The 20,385-nt window shown below is 37.4% G+C and overlaps 1 protein-coding gene across 8 annotated transcripts in view; it reads left to right on the plus strand.

Annotated features, from left to right (window-relative positions):
- Positions 1-20,385, plus strand: part of LOC106880808 (cGMP-dependent protein kinase 1) — a 170,886-nt gene that overhangs the window by 126,187 nt on the left and 24,314 nt on the right. For all 8 annotated transcript variants that reach the window (XM_089355251.1, XM_089355255.1, XM_089355252.1 and 5 more), the window contains 3 exons: positions 10,686-10,852; positions 14,520-14,633; positions 16,250-16,355. In XM_089355251.1, the coding sequence (XP_089211377.1) occupies positions 10,686-10,852; positions 14,520-14,633; positions 16,250-16,355 (387 nt within the window). The remainder of the gene's footprint in view (positions 1-10,685; positions 10,853-14,519; positions 14,634-16,249; positions 16,356-20,385) is intronic.

Genomic DNA, 20,385 nt, shown 5'->3' on the forward strand with positions numbered 1-20,385 from the left:
GAAATAGTACAGCAGAGTTCGCCACCGTCCCCTGCCGGAGCCTCGTGGAGCTTTTAGGTGTTTTCGCTCAATAAACGATAAAAAGAGAGAGAGATAAAAAGTGTGTGTGTGTGTCTTTTTCACTCTTGCATGGATCAGACGGAATTCGTTGAGAAAAATTTTCTATGTCTTATGCCCTTCCTTCGCAAATCTTTACCTGTTTCCAAAACATATTTTTTCAAGCCCGAACATGTTTCACGGCAGATTGAAAACGAAGGGCACTGCTTGTATGACGGTCGTCTGTACACATCATGCGATGTCAAGACAAGGAAACACTAAGACATAAGCACATTTACACACATGCACATACACCCATACCCATACACGTATGTACATATGTATGCAAGTATGTACGACCAGCTTCATTTCAGTTTCCGTCTATTAAATCCACTCGCAACGCTTTGGTCAGCTCAGGGTTGTAGTAGATGCCCGAGAAGCCACACAGTGGGACTGATTCATATTTCTCAACTACGCTACTATACACACACACATACACTAACAGTCTAGTCTCAAATGAAATCACTTTCCAGGCAAGTACATCTCTAATGTATATACATATGCGTGTACGAGTGTGTGTGTGTGTGTGTGTGTGTGTGTGTGTGTGTGTGTGTGTGTGTGTGTGCGCGCGTGTGTGTGTGTGTGTGTGTGTGTGTGTGTGTGTGTGTGTGTGTGTGTGTGTGTGTGTATCTTCCTCGTTCTTACCCATTCTTTACCAAACTTACATTAAAAAAACTGCAACAATTAAAAACCAAATTATACATTAAAAAAAAAAGACACCCAGAATGCATCACACCACTTCTGGTATTTTATGTGTATTACTTCGTTCACAATAGCTAATTCTTTATTGTAGGTTCACTTCCTTCGGAGAAGTCAAGAGCCAAGGTTAAATGGTCAACAGCAGAACCTTAAGTGTTACTAAGCTATGCTTTCTTCTTTATGATTATGACCTACATAGATATTTGATACGGTAGAGTTCTAAAGAACAGTCATCCCAAGAGAAGAGATGGAGTGGGCAAAAAGTGTGCAGCTGGCCATGAGGAAATATATTCTAACCACAATGAATTGATACCAAACATTGGTACGGGGTTCCAAATTCGGGATCTTGATAATAGTTGATTAGCAGATGCTTTATTTTAATGAATCCGGCAAGATGAAGGCTAACTTGAACTCAGAATGTAAAGTGCAGTTCTATTAGCATTAATACACTTTCTGCTTTAGTCACAACGCTTGAAATTTAAGAGCAAGGATTAGTCGATTACACTGACCCCAGTGCTTAACTGGTGCTTATTTCATCGACCCCGAAAGGAATGAAAAGCAATGTCGATCTCAGTGGAATTGGAACTCAGAACGAAAAACCAGAAGAAACGCCGCTAAGCATTTCATCCTCTTGCCTCCTTTCTGCTGTCAATAATATTCCTTCTTAAGGCGGCGGGCTGGTAGAATCATTAACTGAGTAAAAGCTAAGCGCGCTTTCGACCGTCTTTACGTTCTAAGTTCAAATTCCCCCGAGATTAACTTTGCCTTTCATCCTTTCGGAATCGATAAAATAAGTACCAGTTATGCATTGGTGTCGATGTAATCGACTAGTCCCCTCACCGAAATTTCTGACCAAAATTTGAATCCGATAATATTCTTTTCTACACACAAGCCTCAAAAGATTTGGAGGTCGGGAACTGGTCGATTACATTGATCCCAGTGCTCAGCTGAAAGGGTGAAAGGCGACTGAAAGAATGAAAGGCAAAGTTGACCTCAGCAGAATTAGTACGCAGAACGGAAGGCCGGAAAAATTGCCACTAAGCATTTTATCCGGCGTGTTAACGATTCTGCTAGCTCATCGCCTTCCTGCTATCAATAATATCGGTTTTAAATTTTGGCACAGGGCAGAAATTTCGAGGGGAAGGGGGTTAGTCGATTACATCGACCCCAGTGTTCCACTGATACTTATTTCATCGACCCCCGAAAGGATGAAAGGCAAAGTCAACCTCGGTGGAATTTGAACTCAGAACGAAAAGACAGACGAAATGCTGCTATGCATTTTGTCCGGCGTACTAACGATTCTGCTAGTTCGCTGTCTTGCTGCTATTAATACTGTTGACTGTTTATATTTAACACCCATCCCAGTCGGATTTGATCCAGCTGTCCTCTGATCGAAGGCGTTTCGTTACTAACTGACGTATTTGTGTGTGTTACTCATTTTTGCCAGCTGAGTGGACTGGAGCAACGTGAAATGAAGTGTTTTGCTCATGAACACAACGCGTCGCCCGGTCCAGGAATTGAAACCACAATCTTACGATCATGATGCTGACACCCTAACCACTAAGCCACGCACCTCTACGTGTGAAGCACTTATAATTACATTACTCAATGTGTCATTCCCTTTTTTTTTATTAAAGCTATAATGGTATCATATTTTTTAATGACTTGGTCAGAAGGTGAAGAGCTGCACCCAAGATATATTTGAAGGACCTCAGAAATTAGACGGGTATGGAAAGGGAACCAGAAGCCATAACTCATGGGTTCTAATCACGCTGAAGACCGTCCTCTAATGCTTGTCACACTGTAGATTCTCTCTCTCTTTCTCTCTCTCTCACACACACACACACACACACATACATTATCTCTCTAATATAAATATACACGGACTCCAGGTTTGATTTTGTTATCACATTAATATCACATTAGAATTTTGCAATTCAACATGGGGCGTCCAAAAAAAAAAAAATATGCGACTAAAAATATCAATGTGAAAATATTATCGAGTGGATAGCAGAAAACTGCCCAGAGGGCGATTTTCTGCTAGTTTAACTAAGTTTTATCATATGTACGGGATATTTTTTTTTGTTTTTGCTTATAGGGAAAATGGAAAAATAAGAGTGAATATTTATTTTATGAGTGCTGTGTATTAAGTCTATAAAATTGTGGCTGTATATTAAGTCTATAAAATTGTGCATAAAGTATATAAAGTGCATTAAGTAATCATCGTATTCCAATTTCCTTCACTTTTCAATGACTAACAGATGAGTGACTATCTTTCCTTAGAGACGCAGCACAGGCTACGCTTTCAGGTTTTTTTAAATAAAGTTTTTAGAAATAACCCAATAGGTTTAGCATTAATTCCGTGAAATATTCACAGGCCCTGCTAGTAATAATTAATAGTAAAGTACGAGGCAGAAAATCGCCCTCTGGGCAGTTTTCTGCTATCCTCTTGATAATATTTTCACATTGATATTTTCAGTCGCATATTTGTTTGGACGCCCAATGCTGAATTGCAAAATTCTAATGTGATATTTGTGTAATAACAAAATCAAACCTGGAATCTGTGTGTATTTATATTAGAGAGATAATGTGTGTATGTGTGAGAGAGAGAGAGAGAGAGAGAGAGAGACAGACAGACAGACAGACAGAGACAGAGGGGAAATGAGAGAACACTGTAAAGAATGAATGAAATAAACATGAAATGAAAAAGTCGTATAAATAAAAGCTCGTTAAAAACAATCTTGTACCGAATATTTAAATTTGTGAACTTGAAATATTCAATAATAAAAGAAAGTTCAGAAAGTAAATTTTCCTGCAAACTTCAATTTAGTAAATATTTCTTTCAATAATTTATCGTAGTTGTAATATATTTCTAATTTAAACAAACTTCAAGGTAACCCAACTACGTTTAGCGTGCTAGTAATAGCAGCGATCACATAGTTATTATTGTAAGGTTTATAGCGTTCCAAACAGCCATACCAACTTATTAATTTTTTTAAAATTATACCGGTATATTAAGAAATTTTCATTTTATCAGAAATATTCATTTAACAAACTCCAGAAACTGATATTATCATAAGCCTCGCATACAGGCGAAATGCTTAGCGGTATTTCGTCTGTCTTTACGTTCTGAGTTCAAATTCCACCGAGGTCGACTTTGCTTTTCACCCTTTCGAGATTGATAAATTAAGTACCAGTTGCGCACTAGGGTCGATCTAATCGACTGGCCCCTCCCCCCAAAACTTTCGGGCCTTCCCCAAAAATTTCCCGCCAGGAATTGACATTACTGTTGTTTCAGTTCTCTGTAATGTCGAAACTCCCCTGTATTTTATAAATTCATTCACATGCAAAAACTGTTCTCGTGGGAAAATGAATGTTACAAGAAAACAAGATAGAACTGGCTTGTAACAATCAGGAGGTTAATTGACAGTGCTTTGGTTTAAAAGGTCTGATATTATCTGAAATGTAATTTCATTTTACACACAGACACACACACACACACACACACACACGCACACACACACACACACACACACACACACATGTCACTACTTAAGAGAGAGAATATCACATTGGTGTGGATATCTGATATTTTAATAATAATTTCTACATAAATCTGCTTTTTTTTTAGTTATAAAAGGCTATCACTTCATCAAAAATTTCCGTTTGGTTTGTTGGTTATACATGATTTTTTTTTAAAGTACGTGTGATCATCATCATCATCATCATCATCATCATCATCATCATCATCATCACATTTATCTTCTTTTTCGTCACTATTACTTTCACTACCATCCTCCACCATTATTTTTTTTAATGCCATCAAAGTGACACTGGAGTACAAATATACGAAGCCCGTCTCGTAAGGGCAGACCAGGTATATGAATCACAACCATATGTGTGCGACACACTGATCTCATATCAAGTTAAACAGCGCATGACATTACAGGTGGGGTCCAATTAGAATTAACTTCAGATCGAGTAGCCCATCCCGCTTAAAAGGTCCCTGAATATGGGTTGGTTAAGGATAATGAACGAAACACTCATGTTTCCAGGGATGAATTATTCAAACCCCAAAGAATTCTTCTCAACACATGGTTATGATGTCCCTCACTACTTCTGCTCGTGATCAGACATCCACATATCATCAACCAATAAGTGACATATAGTTAAGGCCAAGCAACTGACAAGCAGAACATTTGTTGTAGCCCATCTTTTATACCAAGACAAAACTTGTACACAGACACGACAGAAGTAAATAGACACCCTTATAATCATTAAAATTTTATTTAAATCTGAAATTATTCATTCAAATTATCTATTAGTTATTATAATGTGAATATCTAATACTTAGTAGACATACCCTTTGCATTTTTCAATGCAAGGATCCTATAAGGCAAGCTACAGAGCAGATGACGAATATTCTCTTGGAGAATTTCTCGCCAAGTTTCATGCAGTAATCTCAAAAGATCTGGCTTTGAGGATGCTTTCTTGATCTTTTTACGAAGTGTCCTGTCCATTATGCTCCAGAGATGTTCAATAGGGTTTATATCTGGTGACTGGCTTGGCCATGGAAGTTTTTTAATGCCATTCTTTTCCAACCAGTCTCGGGTCATTTTAGCCGTGTGACAAGGAGCCCAATCTTCCATAAATAGTCTTCTTTAATTATTTCTCCATCGGAGAAGATTGCAAGGAGTACTTTCTGCAATATGGATACATATATCTGAGTTTGTTTTCTTCACACTCCACTAGCTCTTATCAACTATTGCTCCAAATTGCTCCCCAGACCATCACAGAATAGCTGCCTTATTTTATTGTTGGCAGCAATCTTTTCATGTCAAATTCTTGATCACAGAGTCTCCAGATTCACACTCAACCACTGTCAGAATGTACAGTAAATCTGGACTCATCAGAGAATATGATTGTGTCCCAAAATGCTAGCGGCCACTCCATCATCTCACTGGCCCAGTCTTTTCTCCACTTGATATTGGCTGGTTGAAGAAGTAGCTTCCTACTAGCTGCTCTGCCATAGTAGCTTAGTTTGTAGAGATACCTGACAGCTGTTCTGAGACTGACATCAACTTGTTCTGCTATGTCAGAGGCCTTGCAATGAGGATTATCCTCTACATTTCACTTAACAAAGTATAGGGTCCTGCCAGAGGGCCCTGGTCAACCTGGGCAAGATGATGTAGACTCTTTCCCCTCTCTGATGAATTGCACAATCACCCTATTAACTGTAGAAAGCAGGATTCCAAGGTTTTTTGCGATTTTACGCCGAGTCCACCTTCAGATTGACCCACAATACGGCTTCCTTGAAATTTGGACAGTTCCAAGGCTTCTTTTGTGCGTGGCATAATTAAACAGTCACATATTGAACCTGAAACATAAAAATGTCCATTAATAAAGAATATATAAAGCATTCCAAGTTAAAATAAGCATAAGACAATGTTCTATGGAGTTTCTATTTACTTCTGTCATAATTGTGTACATGATAACAATTCCAATCAGTTAAGATCAGAAGCCATGCGAGCCACTGCCTGTTATTGCATTAAGATGTGATTATTATTTTTATGTGATGAAAACTCAGCTTATTCTGCTGGGTAAAGATGGAATGAGTCAGCTGTCCATTATTATTATTATTATTATTATTATTATTATTATTATTATTATTATTATTATTATTATTATTATTATTCAATAGTTTTATTTTTATAACGTGCTTTCACTTCACTACCGAGCGCAGCTCTGTGTGCCTGGGGTATGTGCTGTGGTTTGCTGTGATGCTCTTATGGTTACTGTATTGAAAGTGTTTTGCGTAGGATTATTATTATTATTATTATTATCATTATTATTATTATTATTATTATTATTATTATTATTATTAAGATGGCGAGATAACAGAATCGTTACCGTACCGAGTGAAATGCTTAGCAGCATTTCATCCGTCTTTACGTTCTGAGTTCAAATTCCGCTGAGATCGACTTTGCCTTTCATCGTTTCGGGGTCGGTTAAATAAGTACCAGTAGGTTTCTGGGGTCGATGTAATCGACTTACCCCTCCTCCTAAGTTGCTGGCCTTGTGCCGAAATTTGACACCAATATTATTATAATGGACATCTTCATCATCATCGTCAACATCCTCATCGTCATAAAATATTTGCTCCGTTTTGCTTCAATAATAGCAATTTCAGGGTGGAGTTAGGTAAGTCAACTACATCGACCTCAGTGTTCAACTGGAAGTTATTTTATCGATTCCAAAAGGATCAACTGAAGACATATATATGAAAAAGTCGGCTTTGCTGATACATAAACTGCAAACATAAACAGTTGATGTAACTAAATACAAAACATTTCGTCTGACGCACTATCGTACTTACCATTCCACCGCCATCGTTTTATCAGTTATCCCTTTTATAAGAGCAAATAAATTATTAATCTGTTTGACGGCTGAATTGACAATGAAACAAGGACTTCCAATGGTGATAGCGTCTTGTTTTGTGAGCGAATACACAACAGTCATCTACTACAATCAGTCATCTCCACAATATTTATATAGTTTTGTGTTACTATTAAAGATAATTATTACTATAATTTAAAGGTGGCAAGCTGACAGAAGTTTTAGCATGCCGGACAAAATGTTTAGTGGCATTTCTTCCCGTTTTATGTTCTGATTTCAAATTCCTCTGAGTTCAAATGCCGCTGGAGTCGACTTTGCCTTTCATCATTTCTCGGTCCATAAAATAAGTACCACTTGACTACTGAGGTCAATAGAATTGGCTCTCCATTTCTCCACAATTTTAGGCCTTGTGCCTTTAGTAGAAAGCGGTGGGGAAATGAATATAAATGGTTACAGTTAAACTAAATGTGGTTACCATGAGACAAAGACGTGGTCCGATAGTTCGTACTACAGACTATTAATCGAGGAATAGAAGGGAATTTTGTGTGTTCTCAAGGTTGAAATATATCCAAGAATACTCCCCTCTCACCGCTGTCCAAGCTACTATAGTTCTTCTTAGATTGTTTGTTGCTCATGTGAGCTCTCATCAACCTATTCCGAATCTGGATTTATAAGACATTCGGCCGTCAGTCTCACACGTTTAGCAACACGGCTGTGTTCAGCTATATCGTTATGGGAATACATAACGATACACATAGATATTTCTAGAACGAGAAAGATAAACCAAGGAATGAGCATTCCGATGGGATAAAGATGCTAAATAAAAATAGATTGTGTGTGCACGCGTGTGTGAGTACATATGTGTGTGTGTGTTTGTGTGTGTGTGTGCGCGCGCGCGTATATATTTGACTCCGATCCAGCGTAACTATTTTCTACGTGCTAAAAATAGGGTTAATAACATATAATGTTTTTCAGTTGTCATAATTTGCCTGGTTTATTTTCCATTCAGCAATATCTACTATGTACTGTATCGTACGTAGAACATCTGTTTGGTTTTAACAATGAAAATGCACTTTATCTTAAAGAGTATATGCGAAGCTGAATTAGCCTCTTATATTGATTTTTATCAGATATGAAACTTTTGTACCGATACACCATCGAATACAGGAAGTTTTTATCAAAGCACAAGGCCCATACTATCTAAATTAACGGGTCTATTCGATTGTATATATTAACTGATAATAAGAACGCAACAGTACGCATTTGTAAGAGGAACAGTATAAAACCCTTGAGTCAGTACGTATTAGTTTGCTGGTACTTATTTTCTGTGTTCAGAACATTAGAGTGTAATGCGAAGAAGATTTGGCTTCAAATTATAGCAACGACGGTTAAACAACGATGCAGTGACTTCGGATATTGACTATTGTTGTATAACCCCAGCACAGTCTTGATAGAACTATCCTATAGTACGTAGTTAATCAGCTGGACGAGGTGTCGTGACTGATATAACCACCCTTCCAATAATAGGATGTCCAAACTGCACACTCTGATATGCAGTGATGAATAGTATGGGTTGGAATGTGTCAGTCTGGCCAATTGCCTGATTTAATTCTGTAATTGCCGTGCTGATGGCACCGATTGAGGCAGAAACACAAGAACGTGACTTTTCTCTTCTCTCCAAACCATAAGCCTGTTCTTTTCCTTCATTGCATAACAATTCTGGAGAATTCTTGATTCTTGAGAGTATTTCCCTGTTTCCCATGCATTGGATAATTGAGACAGGGTGGAGATAACTTTAATTAATCAAGAATTTAAGTTATTTTTTATACTTGGGGATGGTCATATTTTGCCAGTTAAGCACACACTCGTATTCTTCTATGCTATATGCATGCTACAGGCCACTCTAAATTATTTCTCTTAGCTTATTTTTGTTTAAATTATACGTATGCGTGCGTGTGCGTGTATATGTATGTATGTATGTATGTATGTATGTATGTGTGTCATTGTTCAGTTTTATTTCAAGATTTCTTGCCAATAGAGTAAGAGCCGGTTTCTAACTTAGGATTCAAGCCTCCTTCATTGGACTTTCAACATCAACAACAGGATATTTTTGTTTTTATGTATATATATGTATGTATATATATGTATGTATGTATGTATATGTACAGATTTGTATGCTTTGCTTTATGTATGTATTCTCATGCATATAGTTACATATCTAGACATGCTCATATATATTTAAATGATAAACTTCTGGAAAGTTTTACAGATGTTTAAAGTTCCAGTGATGGATTGGATCTGTAGTCTTCGAATTAGCTTTCTCCTTTCTGGTTTTGAGAAGCCTAATTTCTCACGATTAGTATTTAGGCAGTGTGTTACATACCCTAGGGCCCCCAATAATTACAAGTATAAACTTGAACTTGTAAACTGGATAGAGCAACTGCTGATTTCTCAATAGTTCAGCGTAGGTATTTTCTTTTTCACTGATCTTCAGCTTTATGTTAACATCTGCTGGGCAGCTAATTTCCACAACTGTGCACAGTTTCTCTTCTCTATCCCAAATCATTATATCGGGTCTGTTGTGCTTACATTTTATTGAGGTCTTCACTGGGACACAGACAGACAGACAGACAGACAGACAGAGCCTTGCTGTAAAATTCTCCGTAATTATAACATGTACAAGAGAGAACATACTGGTGTGACTACAAAAAGGTCAGGCAATCAATATGATAGAATCTCATCACCTGGACCCATGCTTTTTAAAATTGTTTATATATCAAATGGCATTTTCAATGAATTAAATATGCTAGCTATGCACTTAGAGATAAGTGTGCTACAATGTATCATTTAAATATGATACTTGGATATAAGTGTCTAAGTATACAACACACTCTATCGGACATGAATTAACTTAATTTAGAATTACTGTATTTTCAAAAAGTAAAATATATATATATAAATTTCGCATATTATTCATACTGTGATTGTGACAAAAAGATTCGGTTACATAATTGGGTTGCATGATTTATTTAAATTAAACAAATTTTTAAATAACATTAAATTTAAACGACCTGTTATTAATTGAGCTCTTAATTACTATAGATTTATTTTTTATGTTGATATATCAATTTTCAATATAGATGCATTCAATATGACTATTTTCATTCACTATTGCTTCTAAAATAATTTCGAGAGCATGAGTCCTATGAAAAGCGTACGAGGCTGACGAATAAAAGGAAGAAGAAATTTAATGAAATCCCACTGAGTAGAAATTGTGATCTTCCATTTGTAAGACGTGCATGTTCCCTCTGGGTGTTAGAAACCCGAAATTATTTTTGAACACGTGTAAACATTTATTGGATTAAAGTATACACATTATAGTGTCATATATAATAGTTCTCACCACCACCACCATCACCACTGCCATAATACAATCACTACTATAACTATAACCGCTGTACCGCTTTACAAGTCTTGGTTGTCTTTCATTTCAGTTCAAAGGAGTTAATCAAGCAAGCCATTCTTGAAAATGACTTCATGCAAAAGCTGGAAATGCCTCAGATCCGTGAGATTGTGGATTGTATGTACCCTGTAGAATATGCTGAGAACAGCTTGATCATCAAGGAAGGAGATGAAGGGTCATTGGTCTTCGTCATGGAAGGTGAGTTTAAGAAATTATTATTGTATAAAAATTTATTGAAAAAACCGTTGAGTTCTAAAAGCGATGGAATACTAAGCTGAATGGTCTTCTCAGTAGTTCCCAACCCTCGACCATCACGACTCATTTTTGGTAAATTTATAATCTTCTGCAACCCTTTCTTAATATATTCTAGTGGAACACATTTAGTATATAGTACTTCAGAAATTATTCCACCGCTTTAGTTTACCGTAAACCTTGTGTTGTTATCCTTATCCTTATACCTATAACTCATCGCTCAACATATTCTCCAACATTTTACATTTTCATCAAATATTTCAAAAGTGAAAAAGATTTTTGTCTTCGGGACCCTGTCAGAATTATAACGGTGAGCTGGCAGAAACGTTAGCGCGCCGGGTGAAATGCTTATCGGTATTTCGTCTGCCGTTACGTTCTGAGTTCAAATTCCGCCGAGGTCGACTTTGCTTTTCATCCTTTCGGGGTCGATAAATTAAGTACCAGTTACGCACTGGGGTCGATGTGATCGACTTAATCCCTTTGTCTGTCCTTGTTTGTCCCCTCTATGTTTAGCCCCTTGTGGGCAATAAAGAAATAAGAATTATAACGGAACCTGTAGGTTGGGTGTTACTGTTTTTATGTTAATTGTTATGGTACAGCGTGGCTGTATGGTAAGAAGTTTGCTTCCCAACCACATAGTTTTGGGTTCAGTCCCTTGGGCAAGTCCCTGCTGTGTGGTTAAGAGGCACACTGCAGAATTACGCTATTTGAGGATCACTATGACTTCACAGTACTGTGGACAAGTGTCTTCAATGATAAACTCGTGCTGATCAAAGTCTTGTGAGAGAAATCTGGTTAACGAAATATGTGTGGAAGTTCGTTCTTGTTCTTGAATAGCAGAACTTGTCCGTCACCCTGTTTAATACTCAAACAGACTAATGTCATGTGAGTGGTTTTGGTAGACAAAGACAACTGGTGTTAGTGTCTACATTCCCATAACATAGCAATTCGGCAAAAAGAACCGATAAAATAAGTACTAGGCTTGGTCGATTCGTTCAACTAAACCTTCCAAGGCGGTGCCCCTGCGAGGCTACAGTCTAATGACTGAAGCAAGTAAAAGATGAAAGATTAATGATACATACATACATACATACATAAGCACGTACATCCGTATACACGTATGTTTGTGTATCCCGTCCATTCTCTTCTTTCCCACCTCATTAAAATCCAGTTCTGCTGTCATCTTACAACACCTTGTTTTCCAATAATGATATCATTTAACTCTAACTGCACTCACAGTTTCAAGTCGACTTCAGATCTTTCTCATTAAATCTTCTCCATAAATAATATTCTCTTCTGAGAATTTCAACACCTGGAAATGCTAAGCATTTCATCAAGGCTAGTAGAGAACATATTTCCATCACTTCTGGAGTCTTCATCTTTAAATGCGTGGGAAGCATTTACGAACAGTTACCTGTTTGTTATCATCAAGAGATAAGGAAAGTTCCACAATTTTGCATCTATTATTATAGCTAATATAAGGTAGCGAGCCGGCAGAATCGTTAACACGCCGGACTAGCATCCTCCCCCGAAATTGCTGATATTGTGCCAAAATTTGAAACCATTATTATGACTAATGCTTTTGTTCAGGGTTTTTTTACGTTCTGAGTTCAAATCTCCCCGAAGTCAATTTTGCCTTTCGAAATTCTTGCGGTATCTGTAAAATAAAGCACCTATTAATTCCTCGTCAGGACCTCTTAACTGATACAGCCAGTTGTTGGGGAGCTACTCTAGATGCTTTCATAGACGTCGCTACTGGTCTCTGTTATGCGTAGTAGGTTTGCTGTGTTGTCACCTGTCCAGTCTTTGGTGTTGCTAAACCAGAGTTTTCTGTCTGCCTTTCTTTCGCCTTCCCTCAATTGTTTCCTGAAGATTGGTTTTGCACAGGGAATTTTGATGGGATACGTAGCCGTATCAGGCAAGCTTTGCCTTTTTACCTGCACAAGGAATGGTTCCTCTCTGCCAATGCATTTGTTGACTTGCTGTCTGACAAAAATGTTCGTTTTGTGTTCTGTGTACGGAATGTGCAATAACCTTTTAAAGCACTTGTGCTCAAATATCTGGATCCTTCTCTGCATGTCAGCTGTAAGCTCTTACACTTGACCAGTTAACTACTGGGTCAATTGGTAGACTAACCCCTGCCGCAAAATTTCTGCCCTTGTGCTTGTATTAGAAGAAACAATTATTACAACCTCCTAATTTTTGTTCCTGCTCTTTACGCTCCGATTTCAAATCACAACTACGTCAATTTTGCCTTTCATCATATAATAATATTATATAATAATATAATATTATAACTCGTAAGTTACCTCATCATTTCGCATTTGTCTTGCTTCTATATGTTGGTTCCCTGACGATGAATATATGTGGAATTCCAGCAAATCTTCCTTCTTTGGAGTAGAGTGCACATATATTTTGAAACATATGTAGGAATTAAAGGAAATCTTATTTATATGCGTTTTGCTCCATTTATTGTTATTATTCATATATATATATATATATATATATATATATAGCAGAATAATAAAGAGAAAGTTCTTGGTACAGTATTATATATATCTGATAGAATGAGTAGGGATGGCTTTTTTGAGGGGATAATTTTTATTCTAATCTTAATAATAATAATAATGTGTGTGTGTGTGTGTGCGTATATGGCGGGCTTACATTCACACACATGTACGTATGCATGTATGTATGTATATATATGTTTGTATGTATGTCGACGAAGAATGTATTTATTGGCGATAAAACGAATAAGTGACCCATTGGGAATATATAGTCACGTGTAGTATTTGTTCTGTACCTAATTACAGATACTCCCTTCTTTTGCTCTTAGAAATTGCTGCAAAACAATGAGAGACTTGTTGAGAGACCTTTTCCTAACGGCTCTGTTGTTCATTAGTTGATATGTAAAATAGCTGAATTGCAGAAATATTAAAGACTCGAATTAGATTATTTATTTGCCGTGTTTTGTTACGCCCTTTAACGTTCTTGGTTCAAATACTACTGAGATCAACTTTTGCTGCTCATTATTTTGAAGTACAATTAAATAAATACCTGTGACCGATTGAAATCGATACATTCAACCGAAACACCCCTCAGCTCAGTGTACGTCTGTGTGTGTGTGCGTGCATAAACGTTTGTCAGTGTGCACCAGTGTCTATGCATGTATGAGATTAGATGCATACGCATGTGTAGTCATGCATGAGCGCGTGTAAGTGTCAGTGAACCTATGTATGTGAGTATATTGGTCTCTGTTAAGGCGGTAAGCTGGCAGAAACGTTAGCACGCCGGACGAAATACTTAGAGGTATTTCGGCTACCGTTACGTTACGTTCTGTGTTCAAATTCCGCCGAGGTCGACTTTTCCTTTCATCCTTTCGGGGTCGATAAATTAAGTACCAGTTGCGTAGTGGGGTCGATCTAATCGACTGGCCCCCTCCCTAAAACTTTCGGGCCTTGTGCCTAAATTAGAAAAGTATATTGGTTTCTGTGTGTGATCAAACATATTTACAAAGAGGTGGTACATATCGCATGCGTGTGTGTGTGTTTTAAATATGACTATGATGTTACTTTTATCTCATCCTGTTTCCATTCCAAATGTTTGTTTACAGAGGGCAAAGTTGAAGTGACAAAAGAGGGACAGAAGCTGTGCCGAATTGGACCCGGAAAGGTATTCGGAGAACTGGCAACCTTATACAACTGTACCCGAACTGCCAGTGTTAGAGGTAAGTCTAACAATGAAACTAATCTCCTAGCAACTAATTTCCTAGCAAGAACAGGCGCAAACATATAGATTATGTTGAACTGACCAGGAAGCTTCTTCAGCAGCGATGTCCAACGATGCCATACTGAACAAATTGCTTAAAGCTTTATGACACACTGTCAGTTTTCATAAGTTTTATTGTATATAACAAAAGACGGCCTTGTACCTACAGTAGAAAGAATTTTATGTTACAAAAGGCTGTGAGCTGACAGAAGCCTTAGCACGCCGGATAAAAATGCATATTGTCATTTTGTCCATATTTATGTTCTGAGTTCAAATTTCGTCGATATCGACTTTGACTTACTCCTCCCCTTAAATTGCTGGCCTTGCGTCAAAGCTTGAAATTATCACATATAACAAAAGGTAGCTTTTCATTTACAGTAGAAAAAATTGCATGTTACATAAGGCGGCGAGCTGACAGAATCACAAATAACTTCGGACAAAATGCCCAACAGCATTTCATCTGGTTCTTTACATTTTGAGCTCTTACCCTGCTGAGGTCAACTCTGCCTTTCATCCTTTTGTAGTCGATAAAATAAACTACCCGTCAAGTACTGAAGTCGATGTAATTGACTAACACCCTCGTCCTAAAATTACTGGCTTGTACCAAAAAGTTGGAAACAAATTATACTTAACAAAATGAGTATTAACTTGAAATGCACAGAACAGAAACTTTTCATTGGCGTTTTAAGTCTACTTTTTTTGTGCTGTTATGAGTTGAACGGTGTTTTAAAGCTGATTGCTTTTCTGGTCGCCAATTTTTAGTCGCCTCTTGTGACATGCAGGAACGGACCGAACGCTGATGAACAGGATGGGATCCGAGTGGATTAGTCGGTGCATCTTGTACAACAGGCGCCAAAACTACCTTTGCTTGGTAGAATATGAGAGAAAAGGGGAGAGTAATCTGTTGATATCTTTTGTTGATGATGATGGTGGTGGTGGTGGTGGTGAGGCGGAGGATAATTTTCTTCGTAAATAGGAACACAAACCATTTTTTGAAAAATTCTACCCAAATGTCGAGTAATGCATTTAACCGGGCGACGAATTTACCCATGTTAACAGGATAAAATATGAGCACAAAATTAAGGTCATTCTTAAGAATCTATACCAGGGGTTCTCAACCATTTTTTTTTTTATCTATGGACCCCTTCGATTACTATTTTATTCTTGTGGATACCCATAGCCAATCGATGTTTAAAAGCTAGTTTTATAGAAATTTCTTTCAAAATTCCTATTTTGTTTTACGCACATTACTTATGTAAGTTAAACTATATAAAATGTTAAAGAAACCTGTTTCATGCAAAACGTACCAATACATAAATCTAAAGCAAATTTTTTTCAGGGGCCCTTAAAGTACTATTGCTATCCCCAATTTACTATTTTACTGCGTGGACCCCACAAAATCTCATATGGAGCCTCAAGGGCCATATGGACCCCAGTTAAGAACCACTGATCTATATCCTGTACTTTGGTCGCGATTCTTTACCTTTCAAAGAAATCATGAATATACTTAATGTGTTGAGTTTCATGTTTTTTTTTTTCTTTAATTTCAGTCTGTTTTCCATTTCCCTCTTTCAGCTCTTACTCCATGCAGGCTATGGGCCATCGACCGACCAAGCTTTCAAAGTATAATGATGAGTACAGGGCTGTTGCGGCACTCCGAAAACATGGCACTGTTGAGAAGGTTAGCTTGAAATCGTTCCTGTCTAATTAGTATATATCAAAATATGGTAGAAATCTTTCATATCCTATTGTGACAGTTTCCTATGCGAGCCTGATTGCGTGCATACGTATACATCCGTATTCGTGCATGTATTTATGTCTTACAAATATATGCCTATATACGTATATTGTCTGTACGTATGCATGTATATATGTATGTTGGAGATAGTCTAATATGCGTATATACTGTTGTAAAATGTTTATTTTTTATTTTAATGCAGCGTAAATTTTAATTTAATTTTAATGTGTTAATTGAGCGATAATTCGAATATAATTATTTACAATATGTATTTTGAACCCACTTTTCAATTTAAGGTTTTCTTTGATTTTTTTAAAAAATAGGATGAATCTATATTGAATTCATTTGTTTTGTTAATTTTGTTCATTGCATACCTCTAAGACCGCTATTTGAAACGACCAATGAAACAGATCCATGTTTTTTAATTTATATTAGTTTTGACTGCATCGTCATTTCTCTCCCGTTTCTAACAAAACTGTCCCGTGAACGGGAACGTGAAACTCTGAGTAACAGCTTCTTGTTATATTTCTGCTGCTTTTAAATAAAGTACATTATGTATATATATATACACACACACACACACATCCAAACACAAATTAAAGACAAACACCGATGTTTTATGTGATAGGCTTGATAATTGTCATGGGCTTCCTTCTTTAACAAGAAACGAATTGGTAGCTTTAATCGACAAACAAAAATTTTGTAATCGGCACGGTTATACAAGTTACCCAAAGGCCGAGAGTTTCATGTATGCCACTTATGAGTAAACTTTTCAGGTGGTAACTTTCTGCCAATTATAAAAAAGTGTGAGGTGGGGGTGGGGGGGTAGTAGCTGTACCCGGGCCTTGCTCTGTTTTTACAGAAAGTATCTCAATAAGTTACATAGTCTACAATAACCTGCTTCTTGAAAAGTTGTGCCATTATGCAACATTTCAGCAACCTATGTGAAATAATGTGACCTACAACTTTGAATATATATACATACATACACTATCATATACTAATATATACATCACGATGTCGTGCAGCTACTGTTTATAACTCGCTCAGATATTTATTATATATATATATATGTGTGTGTGTGTGTGTGTGTATATATTCATGAGTATGCGTGTATTTGCGAGTGTGTGACTGTTTCATAAATACTTATATTCACACGTTAACCGCAAGCCGACTCCAGACGATGCAGTGTTTGATAAGAGATGGCCTTTGTGAATTACAGGTACAGTTCATACGACAGGTTTTCCCTATCAGATTTCCCTGTCGAATTCCACTCATAAGGCTTTGGTCTGTCCGACGCTACGATATAGCAGTAGACACTTGCTCAAAGTTCGGCGTGCAATGAGCTCGAACGTGTGAATTTAGATACGCCACCTTCTCCTTTAGTGTGTGTGAGGGGAGGGGGTGCTATTTATGCTCAAATACCACTAGGGTCAATTCATTTCTGCTTTTCAACTCATGGCTTCGCCGTGATAAAACAAGCATTAGTCATGCAATAGTTTGATTAATTCCACCGACTATGCTCCTCTTACAAATATATGTCCTCATGCCCCTACACGAAGCCATTATCAATTTACTTACGATAATATATATATATATATATATATATATATATATATATATATATATATATATATATATATATATATTAGTGGATGTGGTTCTTGCATTACTTCATGTTCTCGTCGAAAGCTGTTGCTATTTAAGGAAATAGATATCAAAGTTCGTTTTCCTACTTTAACACGTCGCTACGCCTGTTTACTTAATTGTAGTCAGCTGATAAACGTCTAACTGGTGCCATGTCTACTATTCTCGGACATGTCTCTTCTATCTCTGCAACCAGATTGTTTCCTGATAGTAGTGCTTTGTTTGTGTTTTGTTTATTAGTTGCACGGCAACCTTAACCGACTTTCCAGTCTGTTTTTATATCATAATCTTCTTTAGCTTCATTCTATTAATGATTCGCCCGTCCATCAACTGTTCCACTAAATTAGAGATGAGGAAATCTCTGACCTTCTAAAAAGCTACGTGTAGACCTCTGGAAGCAGTACTTTAATTAAGGGGGAAAAAAATCATTAAACTGGAATATATTTTCGTTGATTAGATTTTTATTTGAAATCTATCCATTAATTGTTTTTGTTCTAAATAAAAAAAAAAGGCTTTATTTCGACAGTCCATTATTTAGCTGATCCTATTTTAAATTATAGCATTTAAATATTTCGAGGGAGTCAGATCTCTAGTCTGAGAGGCGACGTGTAGCGAAACGTTCTCTGGCTCCAATCTTGCCGCATCGGCTACAAACCCGGTTGTTACCACTCGTAATACGAAAAGAAAAATCAATAAATACGGGGACCTGACCAGCTGCTATCAGTTTGTACGGGTCGAGACGTCAGGTGTTCTAGGACCCCGTACGACCGATTTCCTTCGCAAAATAGGGACAACGGCGGCCCGTCTGAGAAATGAACCCCACGAGGTGGATTGGCTGCTGCAGCTAGTGTCGCTGGCCATTCTTTGCGACAACGCCATGGTGGTTATTACCACGGGATGCAGCTGAGTACACCATTTGTCCTGGGATGTATAGCCCCATCACCCCTTCCCCTCCGTCTTCTGCTGCTTTACACCCTCACCTTTTTCTTTCTTTTCCCTTTTAATCTTTCTTTTATATCCTTTCGGTTAATTGCGAAACGTAGAAACATCTATTTATATCTCTTTATCTACATTTGAAACTACTTGTTTCAAGTAGTTACAGTTGTTGTTTTTTTTAATGCAGTTCTTGTTCTGAAACTATTTTTTACATTTTGATACAAGTTTTATTATATTTATTATATTTTGTAAAGTAATTAGTTTAACTGCATGAAATTGTTCTTTAAATTGTTAACTGTTGCATACAGAAAATATTTGAATATCATAAAATTTGTGCGTGTATAAGTGTATGTGTTTGTATTTACACACACATATGTATACACACACATATGTATACACACACACACGATAAACTCCGTTCAGTTTCTGTCCACCAGTTTCTGTCCTTTCAGTTTCTGTCTACTCACAAGACTTTAGTCGGCCCGAGGCTATAGTAGAAGACACTTACCCAAGGTGTCACGCAGTGAAACTGAACCCGGAATTATGTGGTTGGAAAGCAAACTTCTTACCACACAGCTACGCCTGCGCCTCATTATTATTATCATTGAGCTGGCAGAATCGTTAGCAAGTCGGACGAAATGCTTAACGGTAATTCGACCGCCGCTACGTTTTGAGTTCAAATTCCGCCGAGGTCGACTTTGCCTTTCATCCTTTCGTACTCGATAAATTAAGTACCAGTCAAGTACTGGAGTCGATATGATCGACTTATCCCCTTCCCCAAAAGTTCAGATCTTGTGCCTTTAGTAGAAAGGATTAATAATACTAATAACAACAACAAAAATAATAATAAAAATAATAATCCACACAATTTCGTACGCCGAATTCACCCTCAACGACTAATTGGCCTTGTGTTATAGAAAACACTTGCCAAGGTGCTGCAAAGTGGGATTGACATCGAAAAGGTGGTTGCGTACCTGACTTCTTAACCACACAGCCATGTCTGCCTCCCCACCTCTCTCTTTCTCTCTCTCTCTCTTTCTCTTTCTAAAGTGCGTGACTGTATACATGTGTGTGTCTATGCATGCCTGTATGCGTTTATGATGCCTACACATTTCCAAGTCACACAATCTGTGCTTGTCCCCAGTCAAAATAAAACAAATAAATTGGCTGAGCTAATCCCCGAACCAGGCGTCACTGCATAGAGCCTAAGATCCCATTCTCGCCATTGAGAATCATGACCAGATACTTACTGCGATAACTTAAGTTCAAAGACCCACTGCTTTTCAATGTCCTACTGAAAGACTCGAGATACCCACGTGGATGTAGATGTCTTCAAAAAGCAACTGGACCTTCACTGTTTAGAACAATGCTTCTTAATCTTCTGTCTACC

Source organism: Octopus bimaculoides, chromosome 7, assembly GCF_046866305.1.
Source record: "Octopus bimaculoides isolate indiv1 chromosome 7, ASM4686630v1, whole genome shotgun sequence".
NCBI classification, from domain to species: domain Eukaryota; kingdom Metazoa; phylum Mollusca; class Cephalopoda; order Octopoda; family Octopodidae; genus Octopus; species Octopus bimaculoides.